Source organism: Triturus cristatus, chromosome 10, assembly GCF_964204655.1.
Source record: "Triturus cristatus chromosome 10, aTriCri1.1, whole genome shotgun sequence".
NCBI classification, from domain to species: domain Eukaryota; kingdom Metazoa; phylum Chordata; class Amphibia; order Caudata; family Salamandridae; genus Triturus; species Triturus cristatus.
In genome coordinates this window covers 910338038-910362852 of record NC_140593.1, presented here as the reverse complement: position 1 = coordinate 910362852, position 24815 = coordinate 910338038, and the positions used below count along the sequence as shown (strand labels likewise).

Here is a 24815-nt window from a genome sequence, read left to right as displayed (position 1 = left end):
TAGAGCCGGCCTCACATCCCAACAACTAACAGCATCAAGGTACGATCCAGTAGGCACACATCACTCACGGAATGCAGATAGCTCAGTATGCTCCAAACACCCCACAGATTCTGCAGCGGAAGCGTCAGGGCTCTCCCTCTATGTCGCGGTAGCCGCCATCTTGTCTGTGCGATATGCACCAACGACTGCCCATCGCGCTGCGCAGCTCCTCTGCCTCACCACAGATGCGCTCCTGTTCATATACCGGCTGAGTTCCGATAACCGTCGCACATGGGCTCGATCCACTCCGGCAACCGCCCGGCCGCCGACACACCTCCAGTCACGCGGTCCCGTAGCCTGCCGAAGTCCTCGCGGGCATCGGGCGGATCGCTTACGGCTGCGGCCGAGCCGCTTCTCAGCAGCGAAAAGTCTCCAAACTTCGCCTCTCAGGCCCCCTCACATTCCGATCACTGTTTCCACCGTCCGATGCTGGATAGGAGCGGTGAGACCCGTTCCTCTGCCCTCATTCGTTTCACGCACGGGCAGAGAGAATCACCGAGCCGCCATCTCTCTCGGCGTCCAAACCACGCCCCATCTGTCTCAATCAGTTTTGATGTCGGATCCTGACTCATTTGAAGATAAGTCGCAGATTCAGCTACATGTTCGTTGACTCGCTGTATGTAAAAAGTTTTGTCCATAATAACTATGGCTCCTCCCTTGTCAGCTTTTTGGATAACGATTTCTGAATTACTCTGAAGAAGAAAAGGAAAGGATCTCACAAGATCTTTGCTACAGAGAGAGATTTTTTGAATTCGAAAACTGGATATACAAGATCCCAAAGGTCTCAATTAAATAATAGATTATGGCTGTTATCTTTGAAATGTACACTAGTGGTTCATCAGGCTAATGTACTTGGTTCTGAGCTTTAGAGTATTTTCACTATGTATGATATGATAGACACTCTCTCCATACACTCCATGGCTATCCTTTTAGATTATTCTTTCTTTATTCTTTCTTACTAACATTTTTGCACCATCTATTGGTTGCCATTATTGGCTTTTGTGTATTATTTATTATTTGTGTTTTATTATTTGTGTTTAGGGTTTTAGGATAGTGAATAGACATGCGTTTGTACTTTGAAAGAACAGTCTTGACTGAGGAAGTAGTATTCCAATATGGCGCTCATTATGAGGCTTTAGATTTGTCCATCGTGGATTTCAGTTGGTCAAGGGTGTTCACTACTGGCTTTGTCAGTCGTTTAAGTCTGGCGGCATGCATTGGACGCATTGAGGAATTAGCAGGGAGGCAGTTCCATCCGAGCAAAACGAGTGGAATAGCAGGCGCAGCGTGGCGTATGCTGGTTTTAAGGTAAGATGGCACCAAGGGAATGAGTGAGAAACAGTTTGCAGGAGGACGTGGGGGAGTAGAGTATTACGCGGTTATGCTTTGATTTCTTCACAGAGTTTGAGGACGCCTGAAGATAATTAATCTACAGTTTAGATAGTGGCTGGAGATAATTTTTCGTGCAAACCGACGGTTAGTGTCACCGGGAGAGACCTAGTTTTGGCCATGAAATAACTATTGCTATGACGTTGTTTTAACTTTAACTCATGTATTTTTTTAACAGCTGTACAAACTGTGAACAGCTTGCTCAGTGAGTATCCCGCACTACTAGGGTTGTGTTCATCATGTCACGTTTGAGATTTTTGTATTGTTTTTGGTCTTTTTCACATTTTGCTCTCATTATAGCCTTAACACTAAGGGCACCAAGATTAGTGGTCAATTTCTTCTAATCCTTGTTCATTCGTTTTCTATCTTCTGTCTATCTTTACCTGGTGGTTTCCTTGTTTGGGACAACAAAAACCGTTGGCACACAGGCATGAAGATGTTTGATTTTGTGCAAATGTGATAAATTATAAGACAGTTTATTGCGCATTGTACGTTTGACAACAAGGCATTTTTTTTGTTATTTTTAGAGTTGTGCCCCTTACGAAGGGCCCACTGCCCAAAATGCATTGGGTATGCAAGAAAAATTGAAAAACTGGAAATGCTCAATATCAATTGAATGATAAATATGTCTTTGTGTAACAGAATAAACATAATTGTTACAGTAAATCATAATTTCTCTGATATGGATTATGATTTTGTGCTGTATATCACTCAGATAATTTAGGGAAAATTCAATTAATATTTTGATTGTATACTACATTGCAGTTGCATTGAGCTATAGTGCACAGTGGTCAAGTTTTAGGACTTGAAGTAAGGTGGTTTACGAGACGAGGCATGTCTAGGCAGCATGCACACCACTGTGGCACACTGAGATAATTGGAATATTTGATTATAATTTCATGATAAAATTGCAGGAGTGCTTCATTCTCCCATTACAGTTTCACTAACACACAAGCCATCCACCAGTTTCCAAAACCAATATATAAACAAACAGAGCTTTCTTGGTTTTCCCACTTATTGTAGACTGTTTTAACCCACACATAGGTCAACACCATTAGTGACTTTTCCGCATGCATACTTAACTCAAACTGGAAGTCACTCTTTTTCATTCTTAAAAACTAAACTTTGGAGTGAATTTCCTGAGAGTCTACGAACACTCACTCACCATTATGTTCTACAATGTGCTTAAACGTACCTATTTTCTTTGTAAATGAAAGTCCACTCTTCGCTTGTGATTTTACCTAGTTCCGTTTTTTTCCCACAACACTGGTATAACCTTTTGTGTGGTTTTGCACTGTTTAGATCATATCACATAACATATAACAATGGAAAACTGAAATCAAGGTAAAATCCAAGTTAATGTGCTTTTGTCATGGTGAGTGGTGTAAAGCCCAGTTGCTGTGACCAACATACATTATTTAAGCATGGAGTATGATAATCAATTAGCAATAGCTAGGCTTTGGTAGGATTGGGCCTTAAAACATTAGCTGACACCCACTGTGAGACCATTTTTAAACAAATCGCTAGGTCCTGGGAAGCTTTTCCCAAAGGACAATGTGAGAACCAAAAGACTAGTTGCATATTGTCTGCGTACATGTAGAAATGGCCCCATGCCAAATTAAGAAGCTTGCCACTGTGCCTCGTGTATGCATAAACACATGGGGCAAAACAATTGACCCTGCTGGAATATCGCAGCTTACCATTTTGGGTTCAGATGTAAGAGAGGAGAAAACCACAACCTCTTGTCAGTCTTCCAGAAACGCCTTAAACCATTTATGGAATCTGGATGATTCTCCTATTTATTTTGCAGGGGTATTCTGAAATTATATGGTAAGGGGTTATACTAAATTAGGAAGCATATTATTTAGGCCAAGAGTACAAATCTCAGCAGAAGAGTGGCTGCCTTTTCATTTTTTTCTGGATCCTCATCCCGCTTAATGTTTTAAAGTAAACAACAAGAAATTGGATTATAATGATTAAACCTCAATATGATTTGTATTGGAGGAGGTCATTCTAGCTTGTTTAACACCTCTTGATAGAATAATGAGTAATATTAAAGACTAACCTATTTTCACCTGGTGGAATATAATTAAGTACTCAGTGTAAACAAGCATCCAAGTTATTTTTGTAATAAATCCTTTCCATTTGTCCACAAATATTTACTTGTATCTTACCACCTTCTATCTCACTAGATCACGCATTTCTGCCTTCCATTTACAGAATTCTGGTTATTTCTAAATTAACTTTTGCTGACTTGTTCTAAAAGTGATTTCCCTTACCGCCCCAACCTTGTAGTACCATACAAGATTACAGTGCTATTTGGTAATATAGCGTCTGCTTTCGCTTTTTGAATGCAATGCAGCTCATGTTTATAAATGCTCAGCATGTAGCCAGCAGGTCACTAAGCTCATGCTAAGTCACAGTGTGTAGCAACACTCTCCTTAACAAAAACGACTCATTCAACTAGGTATGTAGTTTTGATTCCGGAATTTATGAGGGCACCTCATTTTTGTAGGTCCGTGAGCTGCAGTTCTAGGAGGTGCACTCCACTGGGTGTTGGTGGTGTGGTCCTAGCACTGATTTAGACTAGTGCGGCATAGATGAAAATCTGAATGCTCATGATCTCACCTTGTGTTTCCTAGTTTGCTGAGCCTGTGAGTCTCTGTACTCTTGCCACATGGCTAGGCCCCACAATGTAGGATATTCAGGAGTTAAAGATCCACTGCATTTGGAAGACAGACTATCAGTCTTCCTCTCTCCAGTTCCCTTCATTCTATCGCTTATCTCTCTGGGTCTGGTACAACTCAAGAAGCACTGTGCATGTTTATATGAGACACTATTCACAAATATGTGCGATGTACAGGTTTTGTACCACTTAATTGTGGTTGCTGCCCACCATTAGAGTTGAAATGTAGCTGGAATATTTACCAAACTCACTGCTTGCATTTACATATATGTTGTTGATGTGCTCTCAGAACATGGACCATTCATACTCCAAGGATTAGTGCTCTTTCAGCAGCCTAAAGTAGCCATTGTGCAGCTGCTGCTGTTTGGTTTGACGTCTTATGCAGTCGGTTTACAATCAATACCGCTTTTGGGATACTTTCCTTTCTACATATGCAATTGAATTACAACTATTACTACACTTTACGATGTATCTTTGTGGCCAATAGGGTTTTTTATTCATCTTGCATATTGTATTTGCTCAACTTGGTCCTTTCTCCGAGCACTTTTTTGATTTTTTTCCATCCTTTGAATTGATCCTACTGTTGCTTTATTCCCCGCAATACTAATGGGACCTCTAAATAATTCTCGATATATTGTATAAACAACCAAAATCACTGAGATACAGAAGAAAGTTATTTATATATATAAGTAGGTACATATGTATTTTTCGTATTTATTTGTATTTATGTATTTATTCAATAAAAACCATTACACAATCATTCATTCCTTGCATTTCATAAAATTTGATTTAAACTTGGGTATCTGACAAATCTCTAAAAAAGGACCTATGAACTCCAAATTAAAATGAACATAAAAAATTAATGAATGCAGTTTTTGTGAGGCCTTAATTCGAATAATTGTCCTTTAAAAACTCGCTACTCTGAACGTGACCATTGTCCTCAGGTATTTGTGCTGTCCTGTTATTTAAAATGCAAGAGTTAATGTTTAAAGTGCTATTGTGATGAAGTACATTTTAATTCGAATATCTTCCCTCACGTTATCCCAGGGTTTAAAGTGCACTATCTTTGTTCTTCTGTTTAATCGCTCTTATAAAACTAATTTCTATTGGTTCACCTTCGGTTCATTTGCTTAGTGTAATAACTGATCTTCCTTCGGACTTTATGTAAACCCTGGATTAAAGTGCAGATGCGATGTAATGATCTTCTTGTTATACTTCCCAGTTGTAGTTCTTTGTCAAGGTGCTGGTGCTCTAAATTGATTGCTCTAGTGCTTCCATGTTGACATTTACAAATTTTACTCCCTCGCATATGAACGGTATACAGGAGACACCCAGCCAATGGGTTACCGCTTGCCTGCATGTTCGTATTTCTAACTCTAAAAATTATTTTCAGCATTATCTTTTTTTCTGTCAGGTAACTCGGGCAAACGCAGAATATATGTGCAAGACTTTCTTCCTTATATTTGCATAGAAACAAAATTCTTTGTTCAATGTCTGATCCTTCCAGGATGGCATTAGATCTTTGGTTTCCCATTTTCCAAAACGGTACTGCTTAAACTGGTGTTTTATTTTTGATGAAAAGTGTGCTGTAAGGTAATCCTGGTGCCTTTGTTTTTTATAGGAATGTATCACTGGCCAGGCGTGATATCTGAGTGCAAGGCTTGTCTTGTCTCGTCTGTTAAGTAAGATGGATGCTTGTTTTTAGCTTTTATTACTTTACAAAAGGCCTCTTTTCCATTACTTGCACTCCAGGTGTCTTTTAGTCCAAGTTCCTCAATAGCCTGTTTTAGATATCCCCATGATTCATTTTTATTTTGCTGTGTTTGCTCCTCTATTTCCTTCCAGCACATGTAGTTGATTGACCCTCTTTCTGACGCACGTAGTCTCCAGCATAATTTTGTAAAGGCTCCTTCACATTGAAATTTTTGATTCAGCAGTCCAAACTTTAAACACACCTGTGCCAGAGATGCAGTTTTCGTAACGCAGAACACAGATTTGTATACCCTTGCTTGGATTTTATTTAACATGTTTTCTGTGTGTCCTTTCAGTGTTTCAATACCATAAGTCACGGTTGGCATTAACTGATCACTCATCACTGTTAAAAGATGGTCAAACGAAGAACAGCTCAATTTCGTTTTTAAAGTTTTGATGCCGTAGTTTGAAGATTGCGCTTTCGCCTGCATTGTTTCCATGTGTTGTTTATCTTACATTTCATGCTCCGTGATGAATCCTAAGTATTTATACGACTTAACTTCCTCAACTTTGTTCCCATTCAAGAACCAGGTGTACATCTTATTCTTCAAGTCTAGCTACCGAACCACTTTGGTTTTCTTCAGGTTGAGCTCTAACCCATTTCTGTCCATATAAGTGTTCAAGGCGTCCATACTTTGCTGAAGTCCTATTGACGTTTGGCTCAATAAGACAATGTCATCGGCGTACTGTAGGTATTTTGTTTCTTCTTGAGCCAGTGTCGGCGGGTGAGCGTTGATGTTCCGTACGGTTTGTGCTAGATCTGCTAGATATATATTAAACAGGCATGGAGCCAATACACACCCCTGTTTTAATCCTTTGCTTGTGTAAAGTTCGTTAGTTACACTCTTGCCGTCTTCAATTTTAACCTGGACCCAAGTTCCTATATAGAACTCTTTAATTGCCTTTAATAGGCTCTTCAGCAAGCCCCATACAGCCATTTTTTTCCACAAGTCCTCCTGTGGCACTCGATCGAAGGCAGACTTGAGGGCTACAAAGCAGGCAAATAGCTGCGTTTTTCTTGTTTTGGCCTTTTCTGCTAACAGGCTGTTAGATTTGTTAAAGTTCCCATTCCTTCCCTAAACCCTGTTTGTTGTCGGGGTAAAATGTTATTTTCTTCTAACCACGATTTCAGGTGCTGTAGAAGACAGGCTGCATATAGCTTCGCCTCCACATCTGTTAATGCTATTAGTCTATAGCTTGTTGGTATTGAAGGGTTTCTGCTTTTATATATGGTCTGAAAAATGCTCCCTTTCCAGGAATCAGGAACAGAGTTTGTGATGTATAGCTCGTTGAATAATGAGGTAAAGTATTCTGCCCAATAAGGCAGATTTCCTTTAAAAAGTGTGTTGGGTATATCATTCGGCCCTGCTGCTCCATCTGATTTTAGATTCTTTATAGTTTTTTCCAGTTGGTCAATTGCCATGGCCGGTGTGAGGTTTTCAAAGCTGTTTGTTATATTCTTTTTGTCACTTTTATCGTTTGGTGATGTTACCAAGCTTGTCGATGCTTGGCATGTACTCGCTTTGCTGTTACTCACCATGTAGTCTTGCGTTCCTTTTGACGCTGTTTCGGCGTATATTTCCCACATCTGTTTTTCCCAGGTGTCTGCATTTATACCTGAGATTTGGTGTTGTGCATGCCCTAAAGACAGGCCTTTTATCAATTGCCAGAATTGTTTACTGTTTCGTTGTCGGCTTGCCAAGAGCAATTCCACAGATCCACTTGATATCTTATTTTTGCATCCCAGCAATTTTTCTCTAGTCCCAGAGTCTGTTTTTATCACTTATTTTCCCTTGCCTAGTCTGTTTCAGTAGAATTCTGCTTTCTTTTAAAATGTGCATGTTTTCTTTGTGCAGTTTTTTGCTGCACCGTGTTTGCTTTTTTGTTCCTACGTTTTGCTTTCTGTTCAGATTGATCCAACATGTCTGCTTTTTTGTGTGAATTTTTCTAGTAGTATGCTTATTAATTGTTCCCATGCTATTTTTAAATCCCCTTCTTTTGTTTGTTCCTTTCTCTCATTGTTTTGTTTTATTTTCATTGTGTCTGGTGTACCTGCATGCTTATATACCTCCTTTAGTATCTTTTCTATCCCTTTACCCCTCCATTTCAAGCTTTTGAGATTATATGTTACGGGGGCCGAGAGTAGGTAGTTAGATGGATAATACAGCTCTGTCTTACATTTTATTCTAATGATCTGTGGAAAATGGTCACTCTCCGTACGGGGACAAATTTGAAATTTCCACTTAGAAATGTAATGGCGGCCAGTGTATCATCTTTTGTGTTTCAGTTCAGGAGCCTTAATCCCAGCTTTTCCAACATATTTTTATAAGTGTTCTCTTTCTGGCGCTGGTTCCTTATCTTTATGTTTTGACTTAGGTTAATATTAAAGTCGCCTGACATTATAAAGATTACCTGTTTGTGTTGTCTCAGAATTGTTTTGAATATTTCGTATAGGATTTTCATCTGCTCCTCTTTTAGATCTTTTCTGGGGCGGATGTAAACATTTATTACTATGATGGCTGGCGGGTCCATGCTCTCGGTCTCTCTTACTATTCTTATTGCTTGTCCCGATTTCTAAATGTTCTATTTGTTATTTGAGCCTTGTTGAACAGAAGAGTACTAATCCTCCTTTAGGATGTCCACATTTTGACGTTTTCTCTGCCGATACGCGATAGCCTGTATATCCAATAATTTGTATTGTCTCTAGGCTCTATGTTTCCTGCATCAGAATTATGTTGTGCCTTTGGAGAAACTCTGATGCCTCTTCATGCAGTAGGAGATAGGTACATATGTAATTGCTTCACATGCATAGAATCAGAGATTCATTCCCTAATGTCAAGAAACAAACCAAGGTTCTCGCTTGACATTAGGTGAAATATCCAAAAGCAACTGAATCTGTCAAAGATCCAATACAAGAAAAGAACATTTTAATCTTAGTCACATATTTTGCCAGAAACTATACAACATGCAAAAGTTTTAGAAAAAGTATGCCTCCTGCATGACATTATTTTGCAAAGGTCATATGTCTTTATTGTTCCATGATCAAAAAAGGTTATACTAACACAAAAAAGTGCAAAAAGATCATTACCTCTGGGTCAAAATGTTCAACGGCAACAGACTCGGTGGGGATACACTTCATTCTGGTAGCAAAACGAAGAGTGGAGAGCTAAAAAAAACAAGACAATCTTTAATTCAGAGCTGCCTATCAGTTGCTGCATCATGCTGACAAAAAAGAGTTTACTATACTCGTTATGCTAGTTCTCGTTTATAGATAGTGAATTTTCAGCTAGGGTGCAAAAAAAGCCATATACGCCCCAAAAGATAGAGGGACTAACCTCAATAAAATATGTTACTACAGAGCCAAACATACATGAATCTAAAATGAACGCAAATAATCTTTTTATAGAAAAGTTTAGAATAAATACAAAGAAAAGGAGCCGTGTCCGGATTAGGTTCATTTACCAGGTTTCATTAAAAAAAAAAAAAAATGAAAGAAAAACACAAAGACACAGAATTCAATGAAGTCAAAGCGATCTTTAAACATTCAAGAGGCTCCAAGAGTTTTTGATATGAATTGGTTTTAGTATGCGCCAACTCAAGGGCACCTAAAATCAACGAAAACAAGCTCTGCCCATCGAGCACTTTCACACTAGCTTGGAGATATGCATATCATTCAAGCAAAGAGACGTTATGGTTACGATTTATAACCTAAAAACACTAACATTTGCAAATTATGTTGAGCTAAGCAACCATACCCCTCCACACCAATACACTGCTCATAACTTCACACATGATGGCACACTAGATATCATCATTGACCTCTTCAGTGATATCACTGGTGAACTTATCACATGGCCATTGTCACAATTGATATTTTCCGTGTTTAAGACTTGGCCCAGGCTACAGTGCTGGCATTGATGGATCCTGTGTTCTGAAACCATTTAGGCTCTGGCCAGGCCATGTCCAACACCTCTACCCTAAGAGTTGACCGTGCACAGCCTTCGTCTGTGCCCAGGATAAGCTGGCCTTCCTTCAAGTCCTGGTTCTACACTTTTTAAGCCTTAAAGCACGCCTGCTTCCAAGATCCCTTACACATGGTTTTCAACCATATCCAGTGGTCTCAGTGTGTAGTGTCTGTCTTTCGGTCAGGCCCTGCTCTGAATATCCTACACCAGGAGCCCACTGGGACTGGCATTTAATTGTGCCCATTGTTCTCTGGTGCTGGGCCTGCCTTCAGTGATGCCCTGTAATTGGCAACTATTTCTTCAGAGCCCATCTAGGGTCTGTTATTTACTATGCCTAGAAGACTCCGTGGACAGGTGGTCAGGCCTGTGCTCATCACCTCTGCCCGGTCTCCAGTGATGTCATCAGTTATGTGAATGGTGATGTGACTATATGAATTCATCAAGTATGTCTTTGATGTCATTTTGTATGTCATCTGTGACATCTATTATGAGGGCAAAAGCAGTGGATGGGTGGGTGATGACTGTGTGAATCACAGTAACTGGCAAATTTCAGAGTTTTTGTAAGTGTTGGGTTATTACCGTCACATACATTTTAGAGGAGTTTCTATGAATTCTTATTTTCAAAAAATGCATTATTTTCTTATCTGAGTACAGAATCCGTGTTTTAAAAAAAATTACTAATGATCTACTTAGGCCTATGGACTTTGGCGGTGCACAGTAGGTTTGTAAGTGCAGTGTGTGACCTTTGGCCACCAATTTAGCCCATCATTGGCATCTCTACAATCCAGTGCATGGGGCCTTCTATCATGGTGACAGAATTCCAGTCACAGGACATGGCCTCCTCCTCATTTCCTGTCCTGCACCAAGTCCATGTGCTCTCAGAACCCAATGTCCTTGGCCTTTGGCCTAATACAAAAACTACTGATAAATGAGTGTTCTTCTTCCATACTCTGGGCTCTGCCCAATGCCCATAAAGCTGGCAGCACATGGCCATCAGATGCACAATGAGTGATTTGGTGCAGGACATGGCTTTTGCTGTGCTGTGACCACAGAACCCTCTATGCACAGCCATTGGCAATGGACAGCAGGCCTAATACAAAGGGACTGACCTGGAACCATACTCTCTGCCTTATCGTGTGACCGCAGAGCCTATGACTGCTCCATTCCTAGTCTTGTAACCCCAAAATCCATCGAGCACAGTAGCCACTCTGGGGCCTTGCGCCATGCCGTGTATCTTTTTTTATTGAAATTTTGCAAAACGGCCAGTACAGCCAACAAACGTGTATCTTGCTCCCTACCCCCACGCCCTAAGATGGCATTCAGCTAGGCCTTCCACCCCGTCCTGTGCCTCACAACCTATAAACTTGGATATATACAGTATGCTTTGTGAATAGTGTGACAATTTGGGCCATAACCTGTGTCCGTTAACGCCTAAGAACTTGATATGCACGCTCCTTGAACAAGCACATTAGATTCTGAGCTCAGGGTGGCCTTTTGTCACACCTTGCACCCGTGGCCTCCACACGGGTATGCATACTATTTTTGGTTCTGGCCAGTAGGCTTAATAAGAAGATCATAGCCCTCAGTGGCACTCTGCATCCAGTTCCCCTGCTGAGAGAACCAAACCCCCGAGTGGCACTGACCCTCTCATACAATATGAACGGATTATCCGGACACAGGGCCTGAACTTTAGCCTATAGCTGCATTCAGCCCCATACTTCCTCAGCAGCTTTGGTGATGTCATTCATAGTGCAAATGGAGATGATTTTTTTGGATGCCACCAGTTATGTTTTATAACTTGCCTGCACAGGCCGACAACTACATGGGCATGGTGACCTTGGCAACTATATGAGTATGTTGAATTCCCACCGAGGTCTATAGAGTTATACTATGTACCTGAAAACTGCATATTTCATTTGCAATCTCAAAATGTACATATTTCCCTGTTAAATAGTGACAATAAGTTTACCAGAGATTAGAAGTGAAAATGTCCACTCATATAAGTCAGTAGATGTTGGAGGTGGAGATGTGGCGGATGGAGTAGTTGTGTTGTTGGTTGTTGAGGGCTTAGTCTGTTTTGAGATGTTCTGTTGTGTTATTTTTGTGATCTTGTAAGTTATGGTTTTGTGTTGTGCTATTGTGTGATGTTTATTGTTGAGTTGGTGTGCTGTTTTGTTGTGCTATTGTATTGCTGTACTGTTGTATCTGTGTGGTCTTTCATTGTTCCTGTGGTATTGTGTTATCTTGCGTCATGATGTCATGTTAAAGTTGGGCTTAATGGTGATGTATTTTTGTTTGGTGCATTGTTTTTGTTGTGTTCTATTGTATTGTAGTTGTATTTATGCATGGTTGTGCTGTGGTGCTGTGATGCTTTGTTTGTATTGTGATGTCATGTTATGCATGTGGTGTGTTGCAGTGTTGTATTGTGCTGTGTTGTTATCGAGTTGTGTTACATTGTGTTGTGTTACTGTATTCTGTGTTGTGGTTTTCCAGTTTATAAAGAGGGGCACATTTATTGGGATGCAAAGGGTTTATTTTTTGTATATCTTAATCATATAGATTGCAAAACAGTTTCCAAAGCAGTTCAAGAAATCAAATTTAAACAAAATATGAACTGCATTGCTTTAGCGGTGTCTTTTTTTAAATCCAACTTTAACCACTTTTTGATATAGCAAACAGCTACAATTCTTATGAGGCTTGGGCCCCAATTATAAATTGGGCAGAGGAGTATTGCTGGGTGGGATACCGCTCTGCCTAATTTTCGGCAGATAGGTGTTTCCAGAACCGAATTTACCGGTAGCAGAACCCCCATGCATGATTTTACCAGCCTCAGACAAGACCAGCCTAGCCCCAGCCGCCGGGCCCCGTACAACCCCCTTACTTGAAACGAAGGGGCACAGAACATTACCCCTGCCAGCCCACAGAGTTGTCTGTGCCCTGCGCCCTCTGCTCCCACCACTACCTGACCCGCAACGACCCCTCCACTTCCAATTCCATCTGCTCCAGTGGGTTGTAGAGGTAAATGTATTTGTCAGCGGAATGGGAGACAAGGTGTAGATTTGGACACAGTAAATCCAGGTCCACGTGTTATTCCCCGTTATAGGGACAAATACTTTAGATATCTGAGTTTATATGAGGGGATACCCTACGTTATTTCTAGCAGTACTGAACCACCCCCATATATATATCAGGCCGTCTTGTAATCGGGCCTTAAAATGGTAAAGGATACTTTTGGTTCACCCCTAATATAACCTAGTCGGGCCTCCTTGACCAAAGTGTATGAAATTTGAAAAGAAGCATGCCCAATACCTTTAGTTCTAATTTCATGCAAAACTTCACTGAGGGAGGAAAAATATACAGAAAGCCGATTTAAAATTTGTTTTACATTGCTGCCTATGGCCCAGTCATGATAATGACATGGGGAGACTAAGAGAATGTGTTCTGTAAAGACTATTGTGGTTTGTGCACTGCAGATTTGAGATGGCAAACAGAATGGGTTTCTAAACATCTACTTGAAACAAAAGATACTTGAAAATGAAGCAATCCTGCCATGATCCAGGGGTGGCTCCTCCACTAGGGCAGAGGAGCGTCACCCCACTACTTTATAGCATTGCGAGAAGCAGAAACATAAAATGGTAATAACTACCATTTTATGTTTCTGCTTCTTGCACTGCAAGAAAGCAGAAGGGTTTTGTTGCAGGCGGGTGGGCGGGGCTGCTCTGCGAGCAGGGATGGGCAGGGGAGGAGTGGTGCGTCCACTCCTGAGGGCGCAATGACTGTTTGGTCGACCAGCATGGATTGCACTGTGCTAATCCTATGCTTAAAGACTTTGATAGAAAAGCAGACATTTGAGGTGAGCAAATTTAGAAGGTCGCTGGTGTTGAGAGTGCTCTATATATATATATATTACCTACTGGCGGTCACCAGTAGGTAGTTATAGTTAGGACCTATTATCCATAGGAAAATTGTAACATTCTTTTCCCAATAACGTTGGCGTCGGTTGACGAATCTTCACGAAATTTTCAAAACTCGTGGGGCGCTCCGGTCAGCTCCTATCTTAAAAGTTTCGGGGTGATTCGGCAAGCGGGGGCTGAGACAAAAGGAGGGTCCCAAAACGTGTTTTCTCCATGTTAATTCCCATAGAAAATTTTAGAGACGGCTACAGCCCGAACTGCTGAACGGGATTACACCAAATTTGGCAAAAAGGTAGCCCTTGGTTCAGAAAGATCCCTTTTTGTTAAATGGTGTAAATCCGTTCAGTAGTTAATGAGAAATTAGAAAAAGAAAAAGTTTCAATATCTGGGCGGAGCCTAACGACATATCTCATCATGAGATCTGATTAGCTGTCACAACTTCATCCTGGAATAGCTGGCAGCCATCTTGGGACCAATATACATGATAGTACCCCATTGAAATGCATTGTAGTGAATCGAAGATTTTGAGGGTTACCAAAAGGAGAACTATAAAGGGTGATAGCAGACTTTAGTTACATTAGAATTCATTTGTTCATGGTACCATACTAATTTCAGGAATTGTGGTGTGTTCTAAGGTGATTTTACACTGTGAAAAACCTGCTGTTGGGATATCATGAATCATGTTTGAGAGAAAACTAAAGCTAAAATGAGAGCATATTTTCTGTAAATTCACATTATCTTTCTCAGTCATGTGAGAATGAAGTCTGTCAATCTCAGTAAATCATGTACATCCAACAAGGGCATAGACTGTCAGTTGATTCCTTTGTGTTCTACTGCAGCTTCCCAGAGTGTTCTAAAGAACAACTAGAGCGCTAACAGTCTTACTTATGACAAAATTATGGCACACCTGAAGCCATCTTGATTGGAATAAACTGGTAACTCTTAAAACATTTAATTGAAAAAGGAACAAAATGAGGGGGTTCATTTTGTCATAGAAATTATGGTTAGTGAAGTAGAAAGAAAAATTAGGACATGTTTTAAGTGAGATCTCAAATATCGTCCTGTTATATTTCAACAGGAGCAGCCTGTCAGTTGATGCCTTTGTGTTCTACTGCAGCTTCCCAGAGTGCTCTAAAGAACAACTAGAGCGCTAACAGTCTTACTTATGACAAAATTATGGCACAGCTGAATCCATCTTGATTGGAATAAACTGGTAACTCTTAAAACATTTAATTTAAAAAGGAACAAAATGAAGGGGTTCATTTTGTCATAGAAATTAAGGTTAGTGCTGTAGAAAGAAAAATTAGGACATGTTTTAAGTGAGATCTCAAATATCTTCCTGTTATATTTCAACAGGAGTAGCCTGTCTGTTGATGCCTTTGTGTTCTACTGCAGCTTCCCAGAGTGTTCTGAAGAACAACTAGAGCACTAACAGTCTTACTCATGACAATATTATGGCACACCTGAAGCCATCTTGATTGGAATAAACTGGTCATTCTTAAAACATTTATTTTAAAAAGGAACAAAATGAGGGGGTTCATTTTGTCATAGAAATTATGGTTAGTGCTGTAGAAAGAAAAATTAGGACATGTTTCAAATGTGATCTCAAATATCTTCCTGTTATATTTCAACAGGAGCAGCCTGTCAGTTGATGCCTTTGTGTTCTACTGCAGCTTCTCAGAGTGTTCTAAAGAACAACTAGAGCGCTAACAGTATTACTTATGACAAAATTATGGCACACCTAAAGCCATCTTGATTGGAATAAACTGGTAACTCTTAAAACATTTAATTGAAAAAGGAACAAAATGAGGGGGTTCATTTTGTCATAGAAATTATGGTTAGTGCTGTAGAAAGAAAAATTAGGACATGTTTCAAGTGTGATCTCAAATATCTTCCTGTTATATTTCAACAGGAGCAGCTTGTCAGTTGATGCCTTTGTGTTCTACTGCAGCTTCCCAGAGTGCTCTAAAGAACAACTAGAGCGCTAACAGTCTTACTTATGACAAAATTATGGCACACCTGAAGCCCTCTTGATTGGAATAAACTGGTAACACTTAAAACATTTAATTTAAAAAGGAACAAAATGATGGGTTCATTTTGTTATAGAAATTATGGTTAGTGCTGTAGAAAGAAAAATTAGGACATGTTTCAAGTGTGATCTCAAATGTTTTCCTGTTATATTTCAACAGGAGCAGCCTGTCAGTTGATGCCTTTGTGTTCTAATGCAGCTTCCCAGAGTGTTCTAAAGAACAACTAGAGCGCTAACAGTCTTATTTATGACAAAATTATGGCACACCTGAAGCCATCTTGATTGGAATAAACTGGTAACTCTTAAAACATTTAATTTAAAAAGGAACAAAATGAGGGGGTTCATTTTGTCATAGAAATTATGGTTAGTGCTGTAGAAAGAAAAATTAGGACATGTTTCAAGTGTAATCTCAAATGTCTTCCTGTTATATTTCAACAGGAGCAGCCTGTCAGTTGATGCCTTTGTGTTTTACTACAGCTTCCCAGAGTGTTCTAAAGAACAACTAGAGCGCTAACAGTCTTACTTATGACAAAATTATGGCACACCTGAAGCCATCTTGATTGGAATAAACTGGTAACTCTTAAAACATTTAAATTAAAAAGGAAAAAAATGAGGGGGTTCATTTTGTCATAGGAATTATGGTTAGTGCTGTAGAAAGAAAAATTAGGACATGATTCAAGTGTGATCTCAAACATCTTCCTGTTATATTTCAACAGGAGCAGCCTGTCAGTTGATGCCTTTGTGTTCTACTGCAGCTTCCCAGAGTGTTCTAAAGTACAACTAGCGCGCTAACAGTCTTACTTATGACAAAAGTATGCCACACCTGAAGCCCTCTTGATTGGAATAAACTGGTAACTCTTAAAACATTTAATTTAAAAATGAACAAAATGAGGGGGTTCATTTTGTCATAGAAATTATGGTTAGTGCTGTGGAAAGAAAAATTAGGACATGTTTCAAGTGTGATCTCAAATATCTTCCTGTTATATTTCAAAAGGAGAAGCCTGTCAGTTAATGCTTTTGTGTTCTACTGCAGCTTCCCAGAGTGTTCTAAAGTACAACTAGCGCGCTAACAGTCTTACTTATGACAAAAGCATGGCACACCTGAAGCCATCTTGATTGGAATAAACTGGTAACTCTCAAAACATTTAATTTAAAAATGAACAAAATGAGGGGGTTCATTTTGTCATAGAAATTATGGTTAGTGCTGTGGAAAGAAAAATTAGGACATGTTTCAAGTGTGATCTCAAATATCTTCCTGTTATATTTCAACAGGAGCAGCCTGTCAGTTAATGCTTTTGTGTTCTACTGCAGCTTCCCAGAGTGTTCTAAAGAACAACTAGAGAGCTAAAAGCATTACTTATGACAAAAGTATGGCACACCTGAAGCCATCTTGATTGGAATAGATGGTAACACTTAAAACATTTAATTTAAAAAGGAACAAAAGGAGGGGGTTCATTTTGCCATAGAAGAACAAGTTACTTACCTTCGGTAACGATGTATCTGTAAGAAACATTAGTTAGTTAGATTCCTCACCTTAGAATATCCCCAGGCATCAGGCTGGATCCGGAAATATTTTTGTAGCAAAACCCCTTGCGTGTCGCTAGGCGGCGTCTGCGGCTCCGCGCCCGTCGTCGGTGTCGTGCGCCGGAATGACGTCGTCGGAGTACTTAGACGCCGCCCTCGCGCGCTGACGTCAGTTCTTATACATAGCTTTCTGCGCCAGGGAGGCTGAGCCATGCAAGAGACCGACACTGGTGCCAAAAAATCTAGGGCCCTGAAAGGGAGAACCTTAACCCTAGATATCGGTTCGCAGAATGGGGAGGCTGGGTGGGTCGGTGAGGAATCTAACTAACTAATGTTACTTACAGATACATCGTTACCGAAGGTAAGTAACTTGTTCATCTGAAAGAAACACGTTAGTTAGATTCCTCACCTTAGAATAGATACCCCAGCAATACCAACCCCGGAGGTGGGCCTGCGAACCAAGATCACACCAGAAAGTCCTGGAGAACAGAACGGCCAAAGTGGCCATCTCTCCGGACTTGGCTGTCCAGGCAATAGTGCTTGGCGAACGTGTGCAGTGAAGCCCACGTCGCCGCCTGACAGATGTCCTGCAAGGGGACTCCCCGTCCCAGGGCAGTTGTCGCCGCTGTGGCCCGGGTGGAATGGGCTCTCAGCCCAACAGGAGGGACCTTTTTCGCCAAGGAATAGCAGAGTTTAATACACAACACGACCCATCGCGAGATGGTCTGCTTGTGCACAGCTTTACCCTTCTTAGCACCTACATATCCAACAAAAAGTTGGTCGTCCACCCGGAACTGTTTTGTGCTGTCCAAATAAATGGACAGCGCACGTTTTGGGTCCAGACGGTGGAGCCTCTCTTCATCTTTTGAAGGATGCGGAGGCGGAAAGAAGGTGGGCAGCGTGACAGATTGCCCGATGTGAAAGGGAGTCACGACTTTAGGAAGAAAAGAAGGACGTGTCCGGAGGACAACCTTATCCGGATGAACCGAAAGGAAGGGAGGCTTAGCTGACAGAGCCTGGAGCTCACTCACCCGCCTAGCGGAGGTGATAGCCACCAGGAAGGCAGTTTTCAGAGTCAGTAGACGAATGGGACAGTTGTGAAGGGGTTTAAAGGGAGCGCACATCAGAAAAGTGAGAACAAGGTTCAAGTCCCACTGAGGCATTACGAAGGGAACAGGAGGGAACATATGAGTAATGCCCTTGAGAAAACGTGAGACAACAGGGGACTTGAAAAGAGAAGGCTGATCAGGAAGCCTTAAGAAAGCAGAGATTGCAGCAAGATAACCCTTCAAGGTGCCTAGAGCAGAGCCCTGCTGGGCCAAAGAAAGAAGAAAGAGTAGAACCTCAGAAAGAGGGGCAGAAAAGGGATCCACAGCCTTTGCTGTGCACCATGCCACAAATTTGTTCCACCGGCAGGCGTATACCGTCTTTGTGGAGGGACGCCTGGCTGCCAGAATGACATCACAGACTTCAGGAGGCAAGTCAAATGGCATCAACTGTCGCCGCTCACTCTCCATGCATGGAGGTGGAGGCTGGACAGGTTCGGGTGGAGGACCGTCCCCTGCTGCTGCGACAGAAGGTCCTCCTGAAGAGGCAGTCGTATCGGGGGATCGATGGACATACTGAGTAGCTCGGGATACCAGTACCTTTGTGCCCAATCCGGAGCCACCAAGATGACATGGGCCCGGTCGCGCCTGATCTTCTTCAGCACTCTGGGCAGAAGTGGTATAGGCGGAAAGGCGTACAACAGACCGTAACTCCACTCGCGACGAAAAGCGTCTCCGAGCGAGTGCCGCCTTGGAAATTCCAACGCGCAGAACTGCTGACCTTGCGCGTTCTCTCCGGTGGCGAATAGATCTAACCAAGGCTCTCCCCACTGCAGAAAGAGACCTTGCGCCACGTCCGAGTTCAGACGCCATTCGTGATCCATCATGCACCGGCGGCTGAGTTCGTCTGCTCTGGCGTTCAGAGAGCCCGCCAGATGTTGAACCACCAGGGTGATGCCCTGATGTTCCAGCCATGTCCAGAGGCGCAGAGCCTCCTGACAAAGGGTCCATGACCCAACCCCGCCCTGTTTGTTGCAATACCACATGGCGGTGGTGCTGTCCGTGAACACCTGCACGACACTTCCCCGGACAGAGGGAAGGAAGGCTTTTAGTGCAAGTCGGATCGCCCTCAGCTCCAATAGGTTGATATGGAGCCGAGTCTCCGCCAGAGACCAGAGTCCTCTGATCTCCGCCTCTCCCATATGGCCCCCCTATCCCAGGAGGGACGCATCCGTCACTACGACATGCTCCGGTTGGGGTAGGGAGAGGGATCTGCCGCTGACCCAATCGCGATTCGTGAGCCACCACTGCAGCTGGTTCGCAGTGCCCTCCGAGATCAAGACATGGTCGGACAGGTTGCCTCGATGCTGGATCCACTGAAACTTCAGGTCCCACTGCAAAGCCCGCATCCGCCACTTGGCGTGAGGTACCAACAGGATGCAGGAGGCCATCAGCCCCAGAAGCCGCAGCACCAACCTGACCGAAACCCAGGACAGAGGCCGGAAGATGGAAATCAGGGCCTGAATGTCCCGGACCCGCTGTTCCGGCGGATAGACCCGGAACTGCGCCTAATCGAGAACCGCCCCAATGAAAAGGAGCTTCTGGGAGGGACTCAGGTGCGACTTCGGCACATTGATGGAGAACCCCAGCGAGTGCAGGAGGTCGGCCGTAGTCTGGAGGTGGGAGACGACTTGCTGGGGCGTGCCCGCCTTCAACAGCCAGTCGTCGAGATAGGGGAAGACTGGAACCCCTGATCGGCGCAGATGAGCTACGACCACTGCCATCACTTTCGTGAACACCCGAGGGGCACTGGTGAGGCCGAAGGGGAGCACGGTGAACTGAAAGTGCTCCTGACCCACCGTGAACCGCAGGTAACGCCGGTGGGCCGGCAGGACGGGGATGTGGAAATAAGCGTCCTGCAAGTCCAACGCTACCATCCAGTCTCCAGGGTCTAGGGCAGCCAGAACCTGAGCTAAAGTGAGCATCTTGAACCGGTCTTTCCGGAGGAAGGCGTTGACGCTCCTGAGGTCCAAGATCGGGCGTAGGCCCCCTTTGCCCTTCTTGGGAACCAGAAAGTAGTGGGAATAACAACCACGACCTACTTCTGGACCAGGAACGCGCTCGACGGCCTCTTTGGCCATGATGGTCGAAACTTCCTCTCGTAGAAGATGCAAATGATCCCCCGACATACGGTGGTTCAGCGGCGGCATGGCTGGAGGGGTCGTCTCGAAGGGGAGGGAGTAGCCCCTTCGGACGATTTGCAGCACCCACCTGTCCGACGTGATGGAGCGCCAGTGGAGCAGGTGATGGCGAACTCTGCTGCCCACTGGCGTTGAATGGGCCTGAAAGCTCGGACTAGGAAGGCTTTGAGGCGGATGCTGCCGGGGTGGATGTGGACTGACCGGCACGTTGACCTCCAGTACCGCCTCGGCGGAATCCACGTCCGCGACCGCGTGCAGGTTGGTTCTGCGGCCGGTGGCTGGGCGGACGTGAGGAGGCGCCCCATCCTTGGCCACCTAAGGGGCGAAAGGCGGAAGTTTGCGGCCGCGGGCCGAAAGACCCAAGGACTTGGCCGTGGCCCGGGAGTCCTTGAACCGAGCCAGCGCACTGTCCGCCTTCTCACCGAAAAGGCGAGTGCCATCAAAGGGCATGTCCATGAGGGAACTCTGGACATCCCCTGAAAATGACGTGGACCTCAGCCAGGCGTGACTCCGAAGCGCCACCGTGGTGGAAATCGCCTGACCCAGCGAGTCCGTGGTGTCAAGTCCACACCGTATGGCGTGCCTTGCTGCATCTCGACCGTCAGCAAGTGCTTGAGTGAGTCGTGTCCGGGCCTCCACCAGGCACAAGGGCAGCACGTCCTCCACCGAATCCCACAGAGAGTGGGAATAACGGTCCAAAAGGCAAGCGGTATTTAAAGACCGCAGCCCCAAACTCAGGGACGAGAACAGTTTCTTGCCAAACTGTTCCAACCTCTTGGATTCCCGATCCGGAGGAGCGGACGGGAAGGAGGATTGGGAGGTTGAGGCCTGGATAACCAGACTCTCGGGGGTGGGTTGTTGGGAGAGGAAACTGGGGTCACCATGAGCTTTGCAGTGGCGCCGGGCAATGTTCCGGTCCACAGCAGGGACTGTGGAGGGCTTGGACCAAGTGCCCTGCAGAACGTCAATGAGGGCCTCATTAAACTGCAGCAGAGGCTCAGTGGAGCTTGCTGTCGGTTGAAGGACCTCTGTGAGGACGTTAGTCCTCATGGCCGCAGCAGGCAACTCCAGCCTTAGGGCTTCGGCCGCCTTGCGCAGCACCACTGAAAAGGCTGCACCCTCCTCCGAGGCTACAGTCAGAGGAGAGATGAAACCAGCGTCCGGGGAGGTATCCAGACCGCTGGCATCCCCCAATTCCTCTGCCCAGTTCTGAGAAAGTTGGGCCTGAGCGGCCATAGGGTCTTCAGACCCCTCCCAGTCGCCCTCGTCATCCGATTCCCGATAAACAGGAGGAATGATCGGAGCCGGGCAGTAGATGAAGCATTCACCAATCGGCGCCGGTAGCGGCGCCGCGCTGGCATCGGGTCTGGACCGGGGCTAAACTGGGGAACGACATCGACCGGGGACGGCGTCGGGGGTGGAACCGGTGTCGGCGCCGGCGGAGGAGGCGTCGTGAGGTCGACCGGCGCCGACCGAGATCCAGGCCTGGATCCCTCGGGGACCTGCGGCGTCAGGGCCAGAGCCGACGACGACGCCGGGGCCGGAGCCGCCGGCACGCGAGGTCGCCCAGTCGAACCTGCGGGGCATGAAGGCACGCCTACAGGCGTCGACGGCGGAGCCAGGCCCCTCATGGCCGAGAGGAAGGTACTGACCTCCGCCGGAGTCGCGTCAGTCCCAGGGACCGGCAGGTATGGGGACGGACACGGCTCCTGCGGCTCCGACGGAGCCGCGGGGGTGGGACCACCCTGACCCACAGCCGAGTCGCGCGACCGGCGAGGGGTGTCCGAAGAGCGATGTCGTCTCTTGGACTTCTTGGAGTGCTTCGACTTACCCGAAGACCCCGACGAGCGATGACGATGGCTGTGGCTCTGCGATCGGTCCTTGGACCTCCTCCTGGACCGGGACCGAGAGCGGCACGGAGCCGAGTGCCGAAGCTCGAGAAGCTTACGGGACCGCTCCCGCCTAGCTTTCGACGTCAAGGCCTGGCAATCGAGGCACGACTCCGCGTAATGGTCGGCCCCCAGGCAATAAAGGCATCGGCGATGGTGATCCGTCACCGTCATCAGGCGATGACAGGCGTCACAGGCTTTGAAACCAGGCATCCTACCGGCACCAGAGTCGAGTCGATAGACCAAAAGAAGTCAAAAAAAGTTAGTCAAAAAATGACTAGGGGTAAGCTCTTCCCGGATCGGCGCTTACTGGCGCGGAAAAAAGAAGAACTGACGTCAGCGCGCGAGGGCGGCGACTAAGTACTCCGACGACGTCATTCCGACGCACGACGATGGACGCGGAGCCGCAGACGACGCCTAGCGACGCGCAAGGGGTATTGCTACAAAAATCTTTGTGGATCCAGCCTGACGCCTGGGGATATTCTAAGGTGAGGAATCTAACTAACGTGTTTCTTTCAGATATTATGGTTAGTGCTGCAGAATGAAAATGTAGGGCATGTTTTAAGTGAGATCTCAAATCCTCTTCTATTTCATTAGAAAATTCTGACATGCAGACTGAAACAATCACTTTCAATACCAGCAGTAGACTTCCAGTTAACTCCCTGGTGAGCAGTAGCTTTACTACAGTGATCTAATGAAAAACTAGAGTGCTAACATTCTGACTTTATGGCAAATGTGTGACACATCTGAATGCCTTCTTGATGGAATAAAAGTAAAAAACTGAAAGCATTTCCTACAGAGGAGGAAGACTGCAGTAAATGAGGAAATTAGGAAACTTCATAACAAATAAGTCTTCCAAGATGGCCACCAGAGACAAAAGAGCCCAAATGTAGCGCAAATATCACCCAGATGTAGCCAACATATAGCCCAATGACAGAAGTGTGCAAAACACTTTTTATTTTTATTTTTTCTGCAGTTTTATATAGTGCAGACTAGTCAGGTATTGGAGCGTTACATCTTACTTGGACCCCTTATTGCGTATTTTGCACGAAGTACTTGAGATTGATCTTGCGAAACATTGAACTTCACGATTCTGTTAACCTGAAGTTGCTCTGAACCGGGCTATGTAACACCCGTTTTTACCTACTGGTTTTAATTAATTCTCACTGTATTGTATTAGGAAAGAGGATTTACTGTTTTTATGTACACTTTTATGTTCTATGTTTTTAAATCAGATCGAATAAAGATTAATGAATTCTATGGCAGGACGGAGGCGAGGATTATGCATATCTTTCCTCACTTTATTTGCATAGCAGTTCAAAGAAAACGTAACACAACAATCATTAAACAAACGACTATACAACCCATGAACCATTGGGGGGTAGTCTCCAAGGTAACTATAGTCCAATCATATCACAGTCCATCGTATATAATATTGTGACGTCCCTTCCGCTTTCTCTTTCTTCACTGCTCGTCAGTTAATTATATTCCTTACATTCTTGGCTTAATCTGAAGTTGTTCCTGTTTGTATAGCGGTTTCTTGTGCACGTTACTAGGATTATTGCCTTGGTATGGTTTCTTATTCCCTGCGCAGCAGGCTCTTGCCCGAGAGCGTTCTCCCCCTTGCAGTTACTCCCGCTGTGCGCTCTGCGTGCGGTGAGATCCTGTCAGGCGTGTCTGGTCCGAGCGAGGCAGCTCCGTCGAGCATTCCCGCTGGTCTTTACGCGCATTTGGGAATCCGGTCACTCCTTTAGTGTCCGCATGATTCCCGACCAACCTTCGCCTATTTTTGACACCGCTACGCGGTGATTTCCCCACACGGCCACGTTAGTGACCCGCACCACCTGGTGGTGGTAATTGGTATTGCGCCTCAGTCTATTCTTATAACAGCTTTGGGGAAAGCCCAGCTGTTGGAGCACCGGCGAGGGGGCTGCCTTAAGGATTTTAAGGACATTTGTTCTGTGCTCACACCCTCTGCTACTATGTCTTCTCCAGAAGACCATTTTTACTCCTCCTACCAGGAAGTGGAGGAGGAATGGCCCCCTCAACTTCTCCCTCCAGTAGTGGACCAAGCCCTCTCTCTGGCTATTTCTAGGGTGATGGCTTCTCTTAGGGATCAGGTTGATAAGCTGGCAAAAAGCATCCCTGGGGTGTTCAGTGACCCAGATCTGGTGGTGGCGGGTCCCAGTAGCTCCCAGATGGGGAATAAAAGGGCCGTTAAGCATACCGTGGGGCACTTGGAAGGATTTGATAAACTTACGGAGACCTTCCTCAAGAATGCATGAACGCTAAAACATGCACCCTGCCGGGAGGAGGAGGAGTCTGGAAGTAAAATTGCGACGCTGTCACCACTATTGTAGACCCCGAGGGCAGGTTTCCCT

The 24815-nt window shown here is 44.5% G+C and overlaps 1 protein-coding gene across 2 annotated transcripts in view; it reads right to left on the bottom strand.

The window, feature by feature from the left end:
- KIF9 (kinesin family member 9) overlaps positions 1–24815 on the bottom strand; it is a 567914-nt gene that overhangs the window by 395441 nt on the left and 147658 nt on the right. For both annotated transcript variants that reach the window (XM_085630190.1, XM_085630191.1), the window contains exon 10: positions 8955–9032. In XM_085630190.1, the coding sequence (XP_085486316.1) occupies positions 8955–9032 (78 nt within the window). The remainder of the gene's footprint in view (positions 1–8954; positions 9033–24815) is intronic.